The sequence below is a fragment of the Phocoena sinus genome, chromosome 14 (genome assembly GCF_008692025.1).
Source record: "Phocoena sinus isolate mPhoSin1 chromosome 14, mPhoSin1.pri, whole genome shotgun sequence".
NCBI classification, from domain to species: domain Eukaryota; kingdom Metazoa; phylum Chordata; class Mammalia; order Artiodactyla; family Phocoenidae; genus Phocoena; species Phocoena sinus.
The window spans coordinates 10705468-10729651 of record NC_045776.1 but is presented as its reverse complement, the minus strand read 5'-3'; the positions used below and the strand labels follow the sequence as shown (position 1 = coordinate 10729651).

At 36.6% G+C, this 24184-nt stretch overlaps 1 protein-coding gene across 3 annotated transcripts in view; it reads left to right on the top strand.

Moving 5' to 3' along the window:
* The window catches only part of CDH7 (cadherin 7), a 122592-nt gene extending 105340 nt beyond the window's left edge, over positions 1-17252 (top strand). The window contains exons 9-10 of one of the 3 annotated variants that reach the window (XM_032602689.1): positions 708-959; positions 16552-17252. In XM_032602689.1, the coding sequence (XP_032458580.1) occupies positions 708-959; positions 16552-17045 (746 nt within the window). In that variant the 3' untranslated portion in view covers positions 17046-17252. Of the gene's footprint in view, positions 1-707; positions 1365-16551 lie in introns of those variants that run through there. The other 2 variants (XM_032602687.1, XM_032602688.1) reach the window with 2 other exon arrangements.
* The last annotated feature ends 6932 nt before the right edge of the window (positions 17253-24184 follow it).

The window sequence follows — 24184 nt, the reverse complement described above, 5'->3', positions numbered from 1 at the left end:
CAGGGTATATGCCCAGTAGTGGGACTGCAGGGTCGTATGGTAGTTCTAGTTTTATTTTTTAAGGAACCTCCATGCTGTTCTCCACAGTGGCTGTATCAATTTACATTCCCACCAACAGTGCAAGAGGGTTCCCTTTTCTCCACACCCTCTCCAGCATTGTCCGTTTGTAGATTTTTTTATGATGGCCATTCTGACCAGTGTAATACCTCATTGTAGTTTTGATTTGCATTTCTCTAATGATTAATGTTGTTGAGCATTCTTTCATGTGTTTGTTGGCAATCTGTATATCTTCTTTGGAGAAATGTCTATTTAGGTCTTTGGCCCATTTTTGGATTGGGTTGTTTTTTGATACTGAGCTGCATCAGCTGCTTGTAAATTTTGGAGATTAATCCTTTGTCCGTTGCTTCATTTGCAAATATTTTCTCCCATTCTGAGAGTTGTCTTTTCATCTTGTTTATGGTTTCCTTTGCTGTGCAAAAGCTTTGAAGCTTCATTAGGTCCCATTTGTTTATTTTTGTTTTTATTTCCATTTCTCTAGGAGGTGGGTCAGGAAGGATCTTGCTGTGATTTATGTCATAGAGGGTTCTGCCTATGTTTTCCTCTAAGAGTTTGATAGTTTCTGGCCTTACATTTAGGTCCTTAAAAGTTTGGTGGGACAGAGTCCATCAGAAATCTTGTGTTCCATGCATTTGCTTTCTTTATTCTAGACAACACAGCCTCAATTCTCACCAGGAGAAATGGCTTCCGGAGACAGGAGCAATCTGTTTATTATCTGCCAGTCTTCATCGTGGACAGTGGATCACCTTCACTTAGCAGCACCAACACCCTCACCATCCGTGTCTGTGACTGTGATGCAGATGGGGTAGCCCAGACCTGCAACGCCGAGGCCTACGTCCTCCCTGCTGGCCTCAGCACGGGAGCCCTGATCGCAATACTGGCCTGTGTCCTGACATTACTGGGTAGGTACTGTTTGCAATGCTTGCTCTGTAAGAGCAGTCACACCACCATAGGTCAGAACTTTTTTCTTTTCCTCTTCATACCTTTTGAGAACACATGCAGATATTCTAATCCATGGTATTTGGGTCACAGAGCAATCTATGATCACTGGCCACACTTTCCAGTGATAACTCAGAAAAATTATCAATTTCATGTTTTTTAAAAAGTGAAGATAAATGGCTTATGTTTAAAATTGAATTTTTTCAAGATCTTTAAAACATTTACTATATCTCCCAGCTGTTTGCTTTAGAATTCCGGGAACTGTATTAGAGTAAAGAGAATTTTTTCTATGTTGCTTTGATAATATGCTTATTTTAGAAATAATGGCCTTGGGTGGAATCTATGATATTTAATTCCTTAAGACATGAACACTCTTTATATTAGTCTCTATTCTTGCCTGTGTGTTTGAAATACATAATGAAAAAAGACCAGTGAATATGGGGGCTTAAAAAAAAAGAAATGATGGCTTTACATCCTACCTCTCTTAAGATTTAAGGTGGGTTTTATAATTATTTGCGAATCTTAAAAGGTTTGAAACTTCAGCAGTGCAAAATTTCCCAGGAAGAATTTACATTTAATCGTACTTTTCCGTGATTACTTTGTTATGTGGTTAGGTTAGATTTATAACTCATTAGAATTGCAGTTTTATAAGAGATTATGCAGCATCCTTTTAAAAATTGGGAGGTATCCAACATGGGCATTGGGTAATGGGTTTATTCCTTTACATTCTGTGAGGGCAAAGTGTACCTTCCTACAGCAAGGACAGTAAGCATTTAATTTTGCATCTGAGCCTGTACTCTGTGTTTTCTTGGGGTTTAATATAATTTGTAAATTCACTTATATTTTTGTAAATGCAAAATTTAGCAATGGGAGCCATAATTGTATAATGTTTAAAAACAAGATTTATGGAGTTCGATAAAACCTAGCTTTTATGACTGCCTCCAATATGTACTAGCTCTTCACCAGGAAAACATTACTTCTTCTAAGGCTAGCTTCTTAATCTCAAAGGGGAAAAGAATAGAACTAGACTCATAAGGTTGTTGTGAAAATTAAATGAGATAATTCATGTGCCAACCATCTAGTGAACATTGAGTAAATTTTAAGCATTATCAATGAAGCAAGTTCTCAACGTATTAACCAAGCTAAAACATACTCACTAATACACTGTGTAAATGATCTCATAAAAATGGAAGTTATTATCTTCTATAACTTCAGCTAACCAAATATATCTAGAAGGAAATAAACTTTTTCTCATATAGCTTCACATAGATTGCCAAAACTTTTAGAAATTCATTAGAAATGGCAAATAATTCCCAATTAAAGTCTAATTAGAGTATAAGGGACTAAGTTGAAAAATATGGAACCATTGCAAAGTGCTTATTATTTCTCTATCAGGTTTCAAAAAATACTAAGAGGTAAGTTGTGTATTTTATAGTAGCTGGATAACCTAGATGAGAAGATAAAGATTTTCCTTTGTGGTGTTTTTCTGTTTGTTTTTTAATTTTATTGGTATATGGTTGTGTTAGTTTCAGGTGTATAGCAAGGTGAATCTGTTTTATTATATATATATATATATATATATATATATATATATATATAAAAGAATGGAGATATTTTTTTCATTTTTTGATTCTTTTCCCATAAAGGTTATTACAGAATATAGAGTTCCCTGTGCTGCTCTGATCTTTATGATTTGTTTCCTTCTACTAACTTTAGATTTTGATTGTTCTTTCTCTAGTTGCTTTAGGTGTAAGGTTAGGTTTGAGATTTTTCTTGTTTCCTGAGGGTAAGATTTTATTGCTATAAACTTCCCTCTTAGTACTGCTTTTGCTGTGTCCCATAAGTTTTAGATCGTCATGTTTTCGTTGTCATTTCTCTCTAGGTATTTTTTTTATTTCCTGATTTCTTCAATGATCCATTGGTTGTTTAGTGACATATTATTTAGCCTCCACATGTTTGTGTGTTTTAGGGTTTTTTTCCCTGTAACTTTATAATCTCATAGTATTGTTGTTTGAAAAGATGCTTGATATGATTTCAGTTTTTTTCAATTTACTGAGGCTTGATTTGTGGCCCAAGATGTGGTCCATCTTGAGAAGAAAGTGTATTCTGCTGCTTTTCGATGGAATGTCCTATAAATATCAATTAGGTCCATCTGGTCTAATGTGTCATTTAAGGCCTGTGTTTCCTTACTGATTTTCTGTCTGAACGATCTGTCCATTGGTGTAAGTGGGGTATTAAAGTCCCCCACCATTATTGTGTTCCTGTCGGTTTCCCCTTTTATGGCTGTCAGAATTTGCCTTGTATATTGAGGTGCTCCTATGTTGGGTGCATATATATTTACAGTTGTTATATCTTCATCTAGGATTGATCCCTTGATCGTTATGTAGTGTCCTTCCTTGTCTCTTGTAACAGTCTTTAAAGTCTATTTTGTCTGAGTATTGCTATACTAGCTTTCTTTTGATTTCCATTTGCATGAAATGCCTTTTTCCATACCCTCATTTTCAGTATGTATGTGTTCCTAGATGTGAAGTGGGTCTCTTGTAGACAGCATATATACAGATCTTATTTTTCTATCCATTCTACCAGTCTGTCTTTTGGTTGGAATATTTAATCCATTTACATTTAAGGTAATTCTTGATATGTACTTATTGCCATGTGTTAATTGTTTTGGAATTGTTTTTTTAGGTCTTTTTTGTTTCATTCTTTTGTTCTCTTTTGTGATTTGATGACTATCTTTAGCGTTGTGTTTGGATTCCTTTTTCTTTTTTGTGTGTATCTTGTTTTTTGGTTTGCAGTTCTTATGAGGTTTTGATATAGCTATATATATATATGTATGTGTGTGTGTGTATATATATATATAGAGAGAGAGAGAGGAGGTTTCAAGTTTCTGGTCTCTTAATTTCAAATGCATTTCCCATTTCCTGTATTTGTACCCTCCTCTTCTCATGGTTGCTGGTCTTGATATCATATTTGTGTGTAGATGATTTCCTACTGTATGTTTGCCTTTAGTGGTGAGCTTTCCCATTTGTGATGTTCTTGTTTCTAGTTGTGGACACATTTTTTTTTTCTTTCCTGACTAGAGAAGTTCCTTTAGTGTTTGTTGTAAAGCTGGTTTGGTGGTGCTGAATTCTCTTAGCTTTTGCTTGTCTGTAAAAATTTTGATTTCTCTGTTGCATCTGAATGAGAGCCTTGCTGGGTATATAGTATTCTTCGTTGTAGGTTTTTCCCTTTCATCACTTTAAATATATCATGCCACTCCCTTCTGGCCTGCAGAGTTTCTGCTGAGAAATCAGCTGATAACCTTATAGGGATTCCTTTGTATGTTGCTTTTCCCTTGCTGCTTTTAATATTTTTTCTTCGTGTTTAATTTTTGTCAGTTTGATTAATGTGTGTCTTGGCATGTTACTCCTTGGATTTATCCCATGTGGGACTCTCTGTGCTTCCTGAACTTGAGTGTTTCCTTTCTCATATTAGGGAAGTTTTCAGCTATAATCTCTTCAAATATTTTCTCAGGCCCTTTCTCTTCTACTTCTGGGATCTCTATAATGTGAATGTTGGTGTGTTTAATGTTGTTTTAACGTTTTATGTGTTTGTGGTCTCCTTTTCGCAGGCTGCAGGTTTGTATTAATAGTTCCTTTTACTTCTGGGGTCTGCCCCCTGGTGGGTGAGGATGGTCCAGGGACTTGTGCAGACTTCCTAGGGGGAGGGACTGGTACCAGCCCTATGTCCAAAAGGACATAGGTAGATGATGTGTGGATGACTCCTTCTGAACTTGACTAGCTTATCACAGACAGTTTAGATTATACCTGATTTCAAAGGAGTAAAGATAAAATTGTATTACCTAGAATTTAATCACGCACAGCAGTTAACTTTTTTGTTTTTAAAGGGTGTCCCTCTAATGAAGCCTACTTCATTTTAGAAAATACTTTCATCTGTGACTTAGGCATTCCTTGCAATTTATATTTCTTGGTGATTCTAATTCATTTAAAATAATTACGTAGCTGTTACTGAAAGTAAGTGAAATAGTTGTATTAGACTTCACTCTTGCATGTGATAGATATGAGTGTGTGTGTACATACATACATATATTTCAGGGTAAAGTCATAGGTTTGGGGGATTTTAAGTATGACTACTCTTTTTGTTAAATTTGAGCATTTTCCTTATAGAGACACTAGTTGAGGAACGCCTCTTGCATTTCTAAAAATCAAATGTTTATGTTCCATAGTTTATTCATTTTTTAGAAGTTTCTACAAGAACAAGTCAAAACAGAGCCTATTGTACTGAAATACAGTTTGGAACCCAATGCTTCTGTCTACAGCTTCCTTTTCCCAGTAAGGATTCTGCCTAGTAATCTGTATGTTCAAATATTAGCATTTCAGTTCAGAAAGAGTATCTTGCCACCTGATTAACTTTTTAGAGCAGATAACCAGGACCTTTTACTCTTTTGGTCTGTCTCTTCTGTTATAGGCTCTGGGTTTTTATGACAGGTGCCAGAGCCAGTACTCAGGGGTGCAGATGGGATGCACAGCCTGGTATGAACCTGACTTCTGATGCACAAATGACTCATTTTTTACAACACCTCCTTTCTAGACACTAGGCACCAGTGTTTGTAACCCATTCCTTTTCAGGGTTCTGAACAAATATTGTTAGAAAAAAGCAAGGTGAAGAGGGGAGAAGAATTTGAGGATCAAGTTCAATTTAAGAGTGGAACTGGGGACACATCTGCACTTTAGACGCCTAAAAAAAGCATGCTTCACTACATGCCAAGTTTGTGTTCCACTGATGTGATAAATTAAAGCTACTTGTAACATAGAAAGGGGTGTACTGAAGGTTTCAGAATATTACTGGGAGGCATCACAGAAATCATTTCCAGCCCTTTGCAGAGGAGGAAAAGGAGGTATAATTTAGTGGCTGTTAAGTCATCAGATTCTAGGTCTCCTTTTCTCAATCACTGCTTTTGGATTAAACTAAAAGAAATACACCTTGCAAGTACTTTTTTAAAAGCTGTTCACATGTAGTTCTTTTTTTTCTCAAGATTTGAAGTGAAATTGGATTTGTCAGTCTTCACCTGTATTTGTATTCTTCTAACTTTATGGGTGAATTCTTTTCTGATTTCTGTCTCCTCACTCTTGCTGTCATCCTCTATAATTTATTTGCACCTGAATTCTCTGAGATGATCCAAAAATCAGAACATGAGCTTTCCTTTATTTACACTGAGTACACTTGAACGGGAGATGTTATTTTCATATTCAAAGTTCATGATAAAATTATCAAGCAGATGCCGCAATTATTTTTCATGTAGAAAGATGTCATCAATATGTGGCAAGATAGTTTAGTAATCTAAGGCTTGAATAACTATTTTACTCCAACAAAAATTTCATTATGCATTTTCACATAATTTTTTTTAATTTTTTAAATTTATTTTTTTAGCCATGCCTCACAACATATGGGATCTTAGTTCCCTGGCCAGGGACCGAACCCATGTCTCCTGCATTGGAAGCATCGAGTCATAACCACTGGACCACCAGGGAAGTCCTGTCATAGTAAAATTTGTAATTGTTGATATACCCAGTTTTTTTCCTACCAGGCTGAAAGCACTTAATTACTTCAGTGGTTTTTCCAGAAATAACTGGAAAGTATTTCAGTTGTTTTGTTTTAATGTATGGTGTCAATGTTAAATATTGCACATCTATTCAGAGAATATTACAGCTAGTTTCTTTCTTTTAGTCTGTACAGAGGAGTTTTTTCCTGTTCACTAAAACTGCCACTGAATTGACTATATATTAAGTTTTGTTCTTTCCCTATTTCAACCTTAAGTCCAAGTAATTGAAGTCCTATAACATCCCCTCTAGCTCTTCAGACACAGTGGGGATTAATTAGACTGGCCCACCTCCAGGTTTGAGAAGGCATTTGTGGAAACCACTGTCTACTACATGGAATTCAAGCTTTTCCAGTTCCAGTGTGTCCAGGGTAGCCAGCTGGATGTTTAGCTGTCATGCATCTTTTCACTTTTCTTCCCTGATCTACCAAGTCCTAAACGGTATTTGCTCTGCTCTTAACTGTGGAGACCATTCATGATTTGGTTCAACAGGAAGCTAGTTTCCTGGTTTTGTAAGTGATAGTGTTACTTAAGCAAAAAATGTTAAATTGCAGAGAAAAAAATGAGGGCAATATGTAAAAGATAAATCCCCATCGTAATCTGTAAGGAAAGAACATTTGACATAGCAGTCCTAGTGGTAATAACAGGCAGACTATAGTTGCTAATTTATTATAGCAGATGTGTTTCTTTTATTCTAAACAATGAATTACACTGAACAAGTTCATACTAAGTGCTTTACAAGTGTTGCCTAATTTAATTCTCATATTTCCTAAGCAGGTATTATTAAGTATTGTTATTGCTATTCCTACTTTTTGTATGAGAGAACTGTATATTAGCGGAGACATGTACAATGTTATAAGGTGTCAGACCCAGGACCCAAACACAGCCCAGACTGCCTTCTGGATGTCCTTTATAAGGTATTTTTCCCTACGTATTTTCTAATCTGAAAGACCTGTGTGTCTCTGGAAGCACCTGTAGATCTGTGGATATGGCAACTCCATCTTTGTTTCACATAGTGACTTTAGGACGTCTTTGGTGAACTCTGAGTGTCTAATTTAAAATGTCCTCCACTTACACAATTCTAAACATGTTCTCTCAAGGTTGGGAGTATGTTAAATATGAGATTATGCTTCATTACAACCAAGATATACCAATTGCCTTTGGGCATAAACTATTCATTGTACTTAGGTCAGTTTTTCTGTCTCACATGAGCCTTAAATGAAATCATTCTAACTCACATATTTAATGGAGAGGAATTTTGTGATACTTATTCTGGGAGAAGGAAGGATCAATTTCAGTTGTGATTAAACTTCTTCCTGTCTTGAGACATGAAAAACAGTATCTCATATATGCAGATGTTTTGCAAATCTCTGGTTTGGATCTTAAACAGCAGATCTAGATAGGTACAGTCATTGTTCTGGTGGACTGCTGACATGAGAAATCTGAAATTACCATACACTGAACAATCGTCCTACATTCCTATCTCTTACCTTGATTTAGTGCCTACTTTTAAGTGTTTTTTGGGTGTAATCAGTCAGCCTTCACTCTTCTGTCTGTTCCATCCTCCATAGCCAATCAGTCCCTAAGTGCTGTTCATTTTACTTTGGTTCTTGAATCTGTCTGTCTTTCTCTCCCTTGATGTTGCACCTGATTTTGTCCATGGTCCATCTTTCCGCCCCTGAATTATGGTAATTTCCCCAGTCTCTGTCAGCTCCAATCCAGGACCACAGAGGGAGTAAGCTTTTTAAAAGCAAATGTGATTGCAGCGTGCCCAGCCTAAAATAAGATTTCTGTGTCTTGCCATTGTCTACAGACTAGAGTCACCTTCTCTGTGTCTCGCCATTGTCTACAGACTAGAATCACGTTCTGTCTATGACCTAAATGCTCCCTCCCAGTTCAGCCTTTTCTCTCTCCACTCACAGTGTACTTTAAATTGCAGAGTTGCACTTTCTCAGACTCATCCTGCTTTGTTTCACCTCTTCTTATATGCTTTGCTCCTCCTTCCTGGAATACCTCTCCCCAGAATCCACAAATAGTAACTCTTTTTTTGTAGTCAAGACTTAACTTCCTTTGCTTCTGAGTCCAAGCTGGGTACTGTTCCTAGGGGCTGCATAACACCTTGTATAAAAGAGTCTTAGAGCATCCTTCATGGGCTGTGGTTTGTCTCTTTGTCTATCTCCTCTGGTGGACTCCTGCTTTTGGAGGCAATGACCAAGCATTATTTCATCATTGTATACATAGCATCTCATAAAATGCTGATGTGAAATAGAGAAGGCATATGATACATGCATACTGAATGAATCCATGAATGTTTAGATGTACTCAGTAGTAGAGAAGAACATTAGATTTTGTCATTTATCCATAAGTAGCGGACCTGAATTTTCCCATTTCATAACATTCTACAGTTTTAGGCCTTTTGAGATCCAGCCTATTTCTCTAATTTTCCTGGAAAATTGATATGGCACAGGTTAAAAGCATTTAGATTATATTTTCAGATTAATAGCCCTGGAGTTATACATGGGCTCAAGAAAAAAAGATAAGAATATATGATTTTTAGAGTCTAAAGATTATTGCAGTTGGATACTTTAAAATTCAGTTAAAAATGCTATATTTGATATCTAATTTATCTCAATCATACACTTGAATTTTATTAATTACAAATCTTTATTTGTGACTACAAATAATAGAGTGGGTTCATAAGTGCACATTCAAAGTTTGGCCCTCTGTTACTGGGGATCTGTCTGATTACACAGCACGTAAATCCAGACAAAATGATAAGTTGACTTCTCTCATCCTTTAAATCTTTTGCTCAGATGTCATTTCCAGTGACATCCATCTGTGATCACAGCGCGAATGCACTAGTACCCCTGTATTTTTCCTATCATTTCACTTTTTAAAACATAATTTCTTTGCTTGAAGCATTTCAGAAGTGTCACATATACTTACATGAAATCCAGATGTTCCTCACAGCCCACAAAGCAAGGCACATTCTGACACCTGCTCACCTCTTGATGGCATCAGGCTATCTGATCCTTCACTCTCCCAGTAGGAAGAGCCACAGGGCCTGTATTTCCATGAGATTCAAACATGCCCCCATGTCCCTGAAACCTTCTTTCTGCTTCCCTTCACCTGTTGGTCTCATACTATTCTTTATGCCCCAGCTCAGTATTACCTTCAAAGAGGGAATGTCCTCAACCACTGATTAAATTAGGTGTTCCTCATGCCCGTGGGTCTTTATCATGAACCTGTGTTTCCTTTGTAGCACATATCACAATTAGTAAATGTTTACCTTGCTCAAATATAAAAGCACCTTGAGAGTAATGACCTTAATATCTTTTTAAAACCATTATATTTTCAAGGCCTAGCATAGGGCACCCAGGAGGAAAAATATTTTGGGGAATCAGTGAATAGTACTTATCACACTCTACTGCTTATTTTACTACCTTTGTTACATATTTTAAGCCCCTCATGAATAGGCCTGGTATCTCTATTCTTCATTATTATACCACCCAATCAATGGAAGAGAGTAGATACCAAACACATTAACTAAATCAACTGAGGTTTATCAAAATCACACGTGTACGAATGGCAAAATGTATGTTTCTTTCTGTGCACCACTTATATGACTCAAATTTTAGCAAGACCACAAAGATAGGAACTGAACTGTGTAAGAATTTATTATAGAAATATAGAAAAACAAAATTTTTAACAAAATCACAGTGCTTACTATGTGTAGCACTATTTAAGTACTATACAAATATAAACTCAATCTTTGTAAAGTTACTATGAGACATTTTCTTTGAAGTAAGTACTATTATTTCCATTTTGGAGAGGAGGAAACAGTCAGGGGGAAGTAGAAGTTATTTAAAAGCTAAGTTTACTTGCCCATTGATGTGGATAATTATAAAAAATTACTGAACTTGTAGCCTGATTGCGCTAGCAAGTTTTCATTTAGGTCAGTTTTCAGTTACACCTAATAAATTGTAGTATAATAATTTTCACCATTCAATATGTCATTTGGTAATAAAATCTCCTACTATAAGAGTATAGTATACCTTAAGACCATATGCAGTTCAGTTTTCTAGTATTCCCAAATCTTCTGTTTAGATCAACTGTCCAAAAGAAATACATCGTGATTCACAAGTGTGAAACACATATGTAATTAAAATTTTTCAAGGAACCTCATTAGCAAAAACTTTTTAAAAAGTGAAATAAATGCTAATAATATATTTAATTTAATGTAGTATAAACTATCGTAATTTTAACATGTATCAATAAAATTATTAATATATTTTACTTAACAAATTAAGTCTTCAACATCACATGGACATTTTACACTTAGAGCACATCTCAATTCACATTTTAAATAGGAATAGCCACATTTCAAACGCTTGTTCACCGCTTGTGGCTCATGGCTACCATGTTGAATAGTGAAGATTTAGACAAGTATTTTATGACTAATAAGAAATTCTGAATGTTTATAAGTTTCTTGGTGAAGGCTGGCTTATCCTTCAAGTCTTACCTTAGTGTCATCTTGTCTGCATTCTCTGATAGTTGTATTATATAATAATTTTTTTCTTATATAAAATACTGAACTTAATGGCAAGAGCTATCTGCATATCTCCATAGTAGCTTGCCCATACTTTGTCAATTTAACAAATATTTACTGAAATCTTAGTATCAGATACTGTTTTTTGTGCTCTAGATATATCTGTGCAGAATAAGATCACTGCCCTTATGGGGCTTACAGTTTTAGAAGGTCTGTGCTCAGTAAAAATACTGTTGAATTAAATGAAATTCAGGCACTAACCTTTTGGAAGAAGTCTATAAACAATGGGTTAATCTTAAGAAACTGATATTTCACAGGTTTACATATAGTCTTGCAAATGAAAACAAAAACCTTTTACAGATTTTTAAGGATGGGGAAAACTGGCCTGATGGTAGTATACATGACTGAGTGGTTTAAAATGAAGCCCAGACTCAGTATTTGAAATATGTTAATACATGAATGGAAGAAGTTGTTCTTTAGTGTAAGTAGCCTCATTTAGAAGCCGGCAGCATTTTGTGGTGATCAGATTATATCTGCAGAATTCTATTTAGTTCTGGGTAAATAATTCTACCGTTAGCCACTGGGAAGTGCGTTAGGAAAGTAAGACTAAAATACTGCCAAGGTGATTCAGTAGAAAGCACGTTCCAGGTTAACTGTCTGGATATGTATCTGACACACACCACAGTGAAGGTTAGAATAAAGGAGTTCACTAACTTATAGTATCAACTTCTAAATTTTTCTCCATCTTCCGTTCTGTTTCTCTCGGGTTTGGGAGACCTGGTGGTCTCCTGGTCTGCGTGCTTTGCACCCATGCATGTCTGTACCTTCTTACAACGAACTGCGTGACGACTTGAACTCTATTTATCTGTGTAAATATAGCCTACACAGTGAGCTACTTGGATGCAGGGAACCTCGTTATATTTTGTCAGCGCCCAGCACTTACTTCCTACATACTGGAATGCTTGGAGAATGTTGCATCAAACATTAGGAAACTGAATCCTAAAATCAGAAATTAGGTCAACATTATGCATTCTAACTTCTTTTCTCACATCTACTCTTCCCTACTTCCTTAGTCTAATCAGAATGATTTTTTTTCAGAAAAGACACCTGACCATATTGTGCCCTCCTTCACGCTAGTTGGCTCGTGGGCCGGCAGGGCCTGGCTGGTGCCTGTCTCCTGGCTTCCCTCCTGTTTCCTGCTTTGCTCTCCACCCACACGTTGGCCTCACACCTTTGCTCACTGGTTGACTGTGCCGAGGATATTCTTCCGTATCACATCTCCACCCTCAGCCTTCGGTTACTCTGCCTTAAGGCCTCCTCTAACCTGTTTCCCCTAATACATAGCCTTAAAAGATCATACTTCCCTCTTTAGGAAGAATTCTCACTGTTCTGCTTTTACATACCGTTCTCTTGCGTGACGAATATTTGTCCACCCCATTTAATTGTAACTTACATGAGGAAGTGTGTCACGTCTACTGCCGTGTGCACCATAGCATCACTATACCAAATGCACAAAATGGTTAGCACATCAGTGAATATAAATTCACAAACCAGCACGATTCAAGTACACGTCTAGACTTCAACTAGACCTAAACCTTTCCTTCTGTCTCCACTCAGAAGTATATAGTCCATATGATAGAAAAGATGTATGATAAAACCTCTTAAAATATATAATCTTGTGCTTACTTAGGCAGAAAATATTCCTTTTAATACAGCAATTATCTCCATAACCTCTGAAGAACAGTTAATACTTGTTCCACGTAAAGGTTAAAATTTATTTTTTATAGCATGCTCAAGCAGTTAGAGATTAATATTCTCCCAAGTCACTGAAATGTTAAATTGTCTGACCTTCTAAAACACTTCACATTTTTCGTCAGCTTCAGGCAAGAATGGAAAATAAGACAAACTCCATAAGATATTAATATGCTTAATGGGCATTGGACCCATGGGCTGATGCACCCCTGGGTTCTCACATTTCACTTTTACTAAACACTATAATTGAGGGTCAAAAGGCAAGTGTATTATTGGTGGCGTGAAAATACACTTACAATAGAATGTAATAATTGTGAGATATAGATATCTATGACAAGATCGTTGTAATTATAAGAAGGAAAGAAAATTGAGAACTTGGAAACGTTTTGCATTCTTAGACACTGACTTAAATGAAAAGGGCATCTAATTCTTACATAATTCTTCTCTTCTTCATACCCTCATTACTCTTGTGCCCATTCACTTCTTCCATCCGATTTTTGTACTCAATTGGACATTTGCTCCCCCTCAGTTTTGCCCTCCAATATGTGTAACAGATTTCTCATCTTCACCTACCTCCACCTGCCTACCCATCACGATTCTCCCTGCTACCTCTCCATTCCATGTCTTACTCGGTTTGATTTCTTAACGAGAAGTCTTTCTTGGTCCACCTTTCTGTTGCAATCACTTATTTCTGGGAGACTATGTAAAAAGTTTCAGAAACTAAAGTATATAAACCTAAAATTCTTTTATTCAGATTTCCTGATGTGTCTTCCTCCAAGCTAGCAATTGTCACCTGAGTGCTCGGCTTGTATCTCAGTTACCTTCTGTGGAAGGTCTAAGCCCACAGTGTGATAGAAAGTGCAAAAGCTTTGAAGACAGGAGTACACCTCACCCCGAGTTACTATCAATACACTGACCACAGACAGGTTGTTTCACATGTCTGAGACAACCATTGAATGGGAAATTACCTACCCCAGAGAACGGCTGTGAAGGTCACAAGATACGTCCTGTGTACAGACCATCATTTTCCACCTTACTGCCTTCTCTCTCTCTCCAGTTTAATCTTTAGTGCACAAGCCCTGATGCATACTTCATACACCTTCTACTTTGCTTGTTACCTAACTTCGTTCATTGTTTTTCCTTGATCAAAGGAGAAACACAGTGTCTTCACTTGCTGTGTTCACAGAATTTTGAGTTAACATTCCTGGTGGGTCGGAGGATAACAATGAAAACATCTCTGCTGCACACCGGCAAGTGCCTGGCATTCTGTTTACTTCTACCGACATTACCCCCCAATCTCTTTTCCACCCTGTGAGCCCTGAACTTGGCTATAATCGTCACATATGGCTACGTGCAGTTCAAGTTACTTGCCCAAGATCACACAGCTAATATTTGGAAAGACTGGACTTTTATCCAAGGCCTTCTTGACAGCAAAGCTAAATACCAGAATGTTAGCACAGAAACATATTAATCTTGTAAACATGTCTTTGTTGTAACATTCTAGCATGGAGCTTGAAAACTAAAAGGCTTCAGGGGTGGTAGAAATGCTAATTTTCAGAAGACCAAAAGGGACAGGGTTGGGAATACACTTAGCAGGGAGGGCAGACGCATGGCAGAATATTTATGGGAACAGACAGGAAATGAATGGTATTTCATTCATTTCAAAAGCATTGGCTTTTGAACTACGTCTCCTACTCTGATGAAGCCAGTTGATAACATTTAAATGTAGTAAATAATATCAAGAAAAGAGAATTAAGCACTTATGTGCCATGGCAACATGAGAAGGTGGCCAGAAAGTTCAGAAATGTATCTCAGTTTCTAAATTGTAGGCTGTGGATAAAGCTTATGGGGGAGCAATAGGCCAGGGTCAAATAGGAAAGGAAATAAAAAAGTGCCCCAGTAAACAATTGATTTCCCACTATTTCCAAAGATCTCCCGTAAAAATATCTTTGTCAGTCATATTCCTGTTGATGATAGAGAACAAATAGACACATACTTAAGAAAGCATATACTTTTCATTGATAATAAAATCATTTTGGTTAAATAAATCCTTAGAGTTTTGGTTTTTTAAAGCAGATTGAGTTGAAGGCTGAAATATGCTTCACCCCTAGTCATTACATTTAATTACTCTGAATTACCTTGATGTCTTAGTTTTATGTTTTTATTCTCAAATTATTCTTAATGCCAAAGAAATACCTTAAAAGGTATTTTAAATATAAATATTTCAAAGTCCTTTTTAAAACTATGCTGAGAGTAACGTACCCCAAACAATAATCCACTTAGTGTATATTTTGGGCCTCCTAGACCTTGCAGGAAAAAAAATATTGGGATTGAAAATTATTAAAAAGATAACTTGTAGACAGATCATTAAAGATAATTCACTAACATATATTTTTGAATTCCAAAATTCAAGAATACTTTCTACTTCATTTTAACTTGATTCAACAGGCCATGAAATCTAATGTGTTCCCGATTCGGCAAGCATTCAGTCACTCATAGAGCAGAGTAGTCACCTTCTTATTAGTGTATAGTCAGCCAGCTCTATCTGTAGGGAATTGGTTCCAGGAACTCCGATATACCAAACTCCAAGGATGCTCAAGTCCTTTGTATAAAAGTGGCATAGTATTTGCATATAACCTATGCACATCCTCCCCTATGTTTTAAATCATCTCTAGGTTACTTATAATACCCAGTACAATGTAAATGCTATATAAATAGTTGTAAATTCAATGTAAATATTATATAAAATAGTAGCCTATGTAAAGCAAATCCAAGTTTTGCTTTCTGAAACTTCCTGGAATTAAAAAAAGAAAATAGTTTCAGCCCCGGGGTTGCTTGAATCTTTGGATGTGGAACCTGCAGATACAGAGGGAGAGCTGTCCTTATTAAAAGGCACAAAAGTATATTCAGTTTGTTTAGAGTAGCCAGTGTAGTTGTTCTCTGCTTTCCAGTGCAAACATGTGCTTTATCATTTATTAATTTTGATATAGGAAAGAAAATTCCTAATGTTAAAGGGATGGTTGGCTACTGCTAAAAATCTCACAACCTGTACTCTCTCTCTAGGTATAATACATAAAAACCAAGCTCAGTGAAAGTGGGACTCTATTATAAAGAAGGTTTTAATGTTTGTGTATGGTCTGAACATGCTGGATTTTATTTAACAGCTGAGTTTCATAGACAAGTACTAGGCATTTCTCCAAAGAACCCAGCCAAATGCTATAATCCATTTCCTTCTGAAATTGCAGTTGTTAAATTAGACCCCCAAACATTTATGAATGTCACTTTGCCTTTCCAGCAATTAAGGAGTTCAAAAAAAAATCCCTTGGTGTTTCATGGCTTTGAAATTATTTATCCTCCCCTGGTCCTTCCATTTGCTCTGTCAAATGCTTTGGGGGTTACGTTCAAGAGGGAGACATCAATTCTGAACAGGTGTGGAAAAGGGTTTCTTGATGTATAAAAAGTGTTCTATTTTAAAGGCGCTTTAGCAATTTTAGCACATTTACTGCTGTGAATTCCCATGGAAGTAGGCGGCCCATTCATTTCCCTTTAAAGGGCAGAAAAATCTGAAATCAACATCAGAGGCGTAATTTCGCCAGGGGGAGGGAGCGGCCGGCGAGTTTACTGAAACTTTCCCTTTGCTGTCTCCTTGTTTCAGTGTTGATCCTCCTGATCGTTACTATGAGAAGAAGGAAAAAAGAGCCCCTTATTTTCGATGAAGAGAGAGATATCAGAGAAAACATCGTTAGATACGATGACGAGGGTGGGGGGGAGGAAGACACAGAAGCCTTTGACATGGCCGCGCTCAGAAACCTCAACGTCCTCAGAGACACCAAGACCCGGAGAGATGTGACTCCAGAAATTCAGTTCTTGAGTCGACCGACTTTTAAAAGCATCCCAGATAATGTCATTTTCCGGGAATTTATTTGGGAAAGACTGAAGGAAGCCGACATTGACCCCTGCGCCCCGCCTTACGATTCCTTGCAGACATACGCCTTCGAAGGAAATGGCTCGGTGGCTGAATCGCTCAGCTCGCTAGATTCCATCAGCTCAAACTCTGATCAGAATTACGACTACCTTAGTGACTGGGGACCGCGTTTTAAACGACTCGCAGACATGTACGGAACTGGCCCGGAGAGTCTGTACTCATAGCCCTGGAACGGTAGTTTGAAATGTACTGAAGAAAAAGTATAAAAGCAAAGAACAAAACAAAACACCACTACATACAGAAAACAAGAACTCCACTTGCTAGAGGAAATGGTTGTAAATATCTCTCCATTTTTAACCGTTTAGGGTTCTGCCTTGGTGAAGCATATCTTCATTAGACTTATCCAAGGGACTGCACTGACCACAGACTGAGCATTTGAAGGCTTTTTGATAAAAAAGAAATGCTCAGTGGTTTGTGAATAGATAGCAACTCTCAGATACCTGCAAAGGCACCTAACCTCTGTAAGTAGTGCCCTGTGTTGTCAGTGTTGCCAGGGTGTCCTGTACATACCTTCACGGTACTGGCAGGGAGGGGAATAAAACATGATATGCCAGGATTGAAAAGTCCTGGAGCTTCTTGCATATCAAAACTTGGGACAAATTTAATTCACAGTGATGCTTTCAGCTTGCTAGATTAGAGCATCCAGCAGAATTTTATTGCCGTCAGTTAGCAAATACCTTTTATTTAGCAATATAAATATTCTTAGAAAATCCTCCCCAATCCTCCAATACAAGCCAATAAAATTTGGTTTAAGGCAACATAAACCATTGTTCAGCAAATAAATTCTGAAATGTTCCAAATAAGCAAAAGGTAAATCATTCTTAAAGTTGGCAGTCGTTTTGAGATGCTTGTGTAGGTATGAAGAAAAGTTGCTGTCTATTCGTTGATTTTTTTATTATCTCTTCTGATTTGTACAGGAGACTATGTTTTCTTTTTTATTTGACACATGGTGTTACATTTATTTTGGACCTCCAATCTCCACTCAGTTCAGGTCCATCTTCCTGCCTCAGAATATTAAGCTCATCAGAACGTGCTGATTTTTCTCCAGTCCGAGCTACATGGAGAAAATGAAGCATGGAAATGGAAAAAAAAAAAATAGTAGAGCAATTGAGGCCTGTTGCTGTTCACGTCTCAGAGAGGGACACAGCTACAAGGACGTATAAGTTGTTTGTCTGAGCCATTAAAATTTACAAAACATCGAAAGAAAGTGTTTGTACTATAGAAGGAAGATTTCAGAGAGAATTGAGATTTTCTTTGATGCAAGATTGATTTTTCAAGGTCACAAATTCTATATGCTCCAAAGACTTTCAAGAATGTTTTTCCCTCACCCTCTATCGCTGTAAAAATATTAAGTAAAGGACAGATTTTTTGAATATATCTTAAACAATGTAATGTTATAAATTTCAAAACCCACCATTAAATTCTGATGCAAATATGTTCCTCAAGAATTAACCAAGCACCGTATACTTTCTATACCTGTTTAGATGTGCCAAAGTGAGGAGAAAAATTAAGTGATCACATGTGTTTGAGAAAGAAGAATTTTATGACTAAAATAATATTTCTACCTAACATTATTTTCTAGATTAATACTAGTTTAATGTGAATATATTCACATAAGAATGAATTTAGTTTTTTCTTTCTTTTCTCCTTTTAAAAAAGGGTTTATTGTTGGGTTCCTAATAAATCTACAGATAGTGGACACTGTATAGGAAACTGTGTTTCTAAAAGTGCTTCTTTCTGAAAGACGAACACTGGAACAAGAATATCAATCTTTTGACTACATGAGGAGAAACTGTAGGATTCTGTAAAATTGCAGCCCATCTTTAGAAATGAAGTATGTGAAAGTGGCCTTCAGCTCCATCAAAATAAATAGTTCAATCAATATGGTTATCTGCAAACAGTCCTTTCATTTGAATAAAGTTTTATAGACGTTGTTTCATGACTAGATGCTTCTTGCTGTATTAATATACATATGAAAAATCAATTTTATAATGGTAAATGATACTGTTCATGACTTTTAGTCACATGTGTAAGTTTTTCAAATTAAAAAAGTAAAGCATAGTACACTTACCCAGTTTCATAAAATCAGAGTGTGGTGCAGGAATTATATAGGTGTTACATCAGCAAGCTAATGAGAATAGTTTTTTAATAATCCCCTTGTTGTCTGCAAGAAGATAAAATAGTACTTTTAGATTATGATATCAAAACTGCTGATTGTTGCATAAATGTAAGTTTGAATGTATTTTAGAAAAGGAACATCACATCACTCACCTTGCTTTCTCTCCTTTTAAATATATATTATATATATACATATTTTTTTTTAATTTCGTTTTTGCCAGTAATAGATTGGGGAAGAAAGTTCAGATTTAAGTAAAGATTTGAAATTCTTGCATATATTCAATTGCTATTTTATGTGTGGAAAATGATAACAATACAATATTGAACTTGATTCAATGGTATTTAAAAGAAATCTTGAGATGGCTGGAAGAACGTCCCTAATAGAGATGGAATTTCTATGAAGTACTCTAGCTAAGCTTATTTGTAATGGTGGTGAATTTGTTATTTTAGTTTTCTTTTTCCCTTTTGAAATCTAAGGCTGTATATGTTTATCTGACATGATACTTGAGAGATAGGCTCTCTCCTTTAAACCCAGAGACTAGAACAGTTGATCAACAAAAATCAATGTTAAAGCTTGTTACAAGATCCTCCAAAAGCATTTAAATAAATACCTATTATCTAGTCACTAAAATTCAGTGGTGGACTGGAGCCAGCTCAAACCAACTCCTAAGTACCAATTATGCATATGTCTTTCCACCTCTGCTTCTAGTGATATCATTTCGGTAGGTCAGCCTTGGTGGTAATATTTAGACCACCATGGAAATCACCAAACACTACGTTCCCCACCCCTCCGCCATAGAACTAGTTGTGAAATGTTTACCAACACTTTGCTGCTTACTTATAAAAGGAAACCTGATGGTTGTAAATATACTGTGAGTGAACAGAATATCAAATAATGATGACATGAAAGGACTTTACGTCCTGTGCTACTACTAAATACAGACTCATGTGGTAGTGATTTCCTGGTATCAGATCCTTGGAGCTACAGGGAGAAAGGGAGGGGACCCACTTCGTTATGGAAAGCAATGGCTTAATAATTCCCAGTGCAGACAACAGTTTGGGAAGTCAGTAAGTTTACATATTTTCCATTTGTCCCTATGGGAGCACCACTGGAAACTCAAGGTATACATTAGGTAATGCATTTTTGGACAATTTAATTTCTTAAAAAAATATGTGCATTTCACTTGTTACTGTCCAGGTCAAGGAAATAGGCCCAGACCTCTATTCTGGATTGTTATCCTTGCATAATTTTAAGTCAGCATAAAGAATATGACAACTAAATCTTAAAAGAAAGTGGACTTTTGCAGATCAAGCCTAAATTATAATTCTGGATTCACAAAACAATCTCTACGCTAAAGCGATATTCCAAAGTCAGCTGCACACCAAAATTAGGAAGCAGACAAGAGGAAAAGATGCTATGTGGAGGCCATGAGTAGATCTTTGTACAAGCAATGGCCTAGATGAAGCTGGTCAACTTCCTCCCTTGACAGGAAGCACAGCTGAGGCTGACTGCAGTTGCGGTTAGATAACTACTAGACACAGATAAGAAATAATAATGTTTTGGTAATGATAGCTGCCTTTTCACTCTGCCCTCTGAGAATGTTTTAAATTACTTTAACCTCTTGCACAATTACATTTACTACACTGGATGATGAGCAGTCTTTGGCAATTCTCATGTAAACGGTGGCTATACAAGGGAGGAGTGGCATTTGTGGTACCGCCCACAGGCCCAAAGAAATTTACATGCAGACAGACTTAGCATTATATTCAAATATAAAATCTAGAAGAGCTTAAAATAAAGTTAGATATATTGCAAGAGGCAAAAATCACCTTGTTTAATTAAATATTTCAAAGACGTTAAGCACTTACAAATATTAATCATAATATTTTCCATGTTATTTTGACATCTATTGACTTACAAACTGTTTTAGTTACCCTAATTGTTTCTAAGTCACTATTTGAAGGTTTATTTACAGTTGATCTAATTAAAGTTGATTAAAAGCAAGCTTCAACTTAACTCCTGGTCAGTGATGGCTGGGGGCACATGGAATATATATTACAGTTAATAGATAAGGAAATTCACTTTGTTAGTCTATATAGTTTATTTGATCTTAAATACAGAGTCAGTTTTAAATTATTAATATATATTGCGCGTATATGCCACGGTGTATGCAAATTTGGCAAGAAAAGCTAACGCAGTAACGTTAGCTGACACATCATCGTCATAATCAAAAGAGCAAGAAAGGAGTAAGAGCATTTACGTTTTGAGTGTAACTGAAATGGTTTCAGAGGAGTGGGATTAGCCCTTAAGAAAAACGGAAGTTATTTGAGGCTGTGATTTGGCAGGCACTGTAAAGTATAATTCCAGGAGTAATTTTTCAAGCAAAAACAAGACAGCCAGTGTGAGTGATATTCTGACACTTTTTCATTGTTATGCTAACTTGTACAGGCTCAGAATTTAACTGAAAAGAACAGGTGCCTGTGTGTGTGTGAGAAGGGGGGACATTGGAAAGTATGTCTGAAGCGACCTTAAAAAAGTAATCTAATATTATCTTGTTAATTCCAATGTATTATTGTTATTTGGCAAGTGCCTTTTAGGCGATAAGACTAGAAAGTGTGATAAACGGAAGGGAGCAATATTTTCTTTGCTTTAAGAATCTAAATTAGGAAAAGGATTTGGGTGCTAAGGGGAGAGCATTCAGCTGAGCTATCTGGATAACTGCCTCATTTTTTTTTTATTTTAACATCTATATTGGAGTATAATTGCTTACCAGCGTTGTGTTACTTTCTGCTATATAACAAAGTGAATCAGCTATATGCATACGTATATCCCCATATCCCCTCCCTCTTGCATCTCCCTGCCACTCTCCTTATCCCACCCCTCTAGGTGGTCACAAAGCACCAAGCTGATCTCCTTGTGCCATGCCTCTGCTTCCCCCTAGATATCTATTTTACATTTGGTAGTGTATATATGTCAATGCTGCTCTCTCACTTCATCCCAGCTTCCCCTTCCCCCTCCCCGTGCCCTCAAGTCCATTCTCTACATCTGCGTCTTTATATCTGCCCTACCCCTAGATTCTTCAGAACCTTTTTTTTTTTTAGATTCCATATATATGTGTTAGTATACAGTATTTGTTTTTCTCTGGCTTACTTCATTCCTATGACAGACTCTAGGTCCATCCACCTCACTACAAATAACTCAATTTCGTTTCTTTTTATGGCTGAGTAATATTCCATTGTATATATGTGCCACATCTTTATCCATTCATCTGTCAGTGGACGCTTAGGTAGCCTCCATGTCCTGGCTATTGTAAATAGAGCTGCAGTGAACACTGTGGTATGTGGTACATGACTCTTTTTGAATTATGGTTTTCTCAGGGTATATGCCCAGTAGTGGGACTGCAGGGTCGTATGGTAGTTCTATTTTTAGTTTTTAAGGAGCCTCCACACTGTTCTCCATAGGGGCTATAACAATTTACATTCCCACCAACAGACCAAGTGCAAGAAGGTTCCCTTTTCTCCACACCCTCTCCAGAATTTATTGTTTGTAGGTGTTTTGATGATGGCCATTCTGACTGGTGTGAGGTGATACCTCATTGTAGTTTTGATTTGCATGTCTCTAATGATTAGTGATGTTGAGCATCCTTTCATGTGTTTGTTGGCCATCTGTATATCTTCTTCGGAGAAATGTCTATTTAGGTCTTCTGCCCATTTTTTGATTGGTTTTTTTTTTTTATATTGAGCTGCATGAGCTGCTTGTATATTTTGGAGATTAATCTTTTGTCAGTTGCTTCGTTTGCAAATATTTTCTGCCATTCTGAGGGTTGTCTTTTCGTCTTCTTTATGGTTTCCTTTGCTGTGCAAAATCTTTGAAGTTTCATTAGGTCCCATTTGTTTATTTTTATTTTCATTTCCGTTTCTCTAGGAGGTGGGTCAAAAAGGATTTGCTGTGATTTATGTCATAGTGTTCTGCCTGTGTTTTCCTCTAAGAGTTTGATACTGTCTGGCCTTACGTTTAGGTCTTTAATCCACTTTGAGTTTATCTTTATGTATGGTGTTAGGAAGTGTTCTAATTTCATTCTTTTACATGTAGCTGTCCAGTTTTCCCAGCACCACTTACTGAAGAGGCTGTCTTTTCTCCATTGTACACTCTTGCCTCCTTTATCAAAGATAAGGTGACCATATGTGTGTGGGTTTCTCTGGGCTTTCTATCCTGTTCCATTGACCTATATTTCTGTTTTTATGCCAGTACTATACTGCCGTGATCATTGTAGCTTTGTAGTATAGCCCGAAGTCTGGGAGCCTGATTCCACCAGCTCCGTTTTTTTTCCTCAAGATTGTTTTAGCTATTCGGGTTCTTTTGTATTTCCATACAAATTGTGAAATTTTTGGTTCTAGTTCAGTGAAAAATGCCCTTCGTAATTTGATAGGGATTGCATTCAATCTGTAGATTGCTTTGGGTAGTAGAGTCATTTTCACAATGTTGATTCTTCCAATACAAGAACATAGTATATCTCTCCATCTGTTTGTGTTATCTTTAATTTCTTTCATCAGTGTCTTATAGTTTTCTGCATACAGGTCTTTTGTCTCCTTGGGTAGGTTTATTCCTAGGTATTTTATTCTTTTTGTTGCAATGGTAAATGGAAGTGTTTCTTAATTTCTCTTTCAGATTTTTCATCATTAGTGTATAAGAATGCAAGAGATTTCTGTGCATTAATTTTGTATCCTGCTACTCTACCAAATTCATTGATTAGCTCTAGTAGTTTTCTGGTAGTATCTTTAGGATTCTCTATGTATAGCATCATGTCATCTGCAAACAGTGACAATTTTACTTCTTTTCCGATTTGGATTCCTTTTCTTTCTTTTTCATCTCTGACTTCTGTGGCTAAAACTTCCAAAACTATGTTGAATAAGAGTGGTGAGAGTGGGCAGCCTTGTCTTGTTCCTGATCTTAGAGAAATGTTTTCAGTTTTTCACCATTGAGAACGATATTGGCTGTGGGTTTGTCATATATGGCTTTTATTATGTTGAGGTAGGTTCCCTCTATGCTTATTTTCTGGAGAGTTTTTATCATAAATGGGTGTTGAATTTTGTCAGAAGCTTTTTCTGAATCTATTGAGATGATCATATGGTTTTTATCCTTCAGTTTGTTAATATGGTGTACCACATTGATTGATTTGCGTGT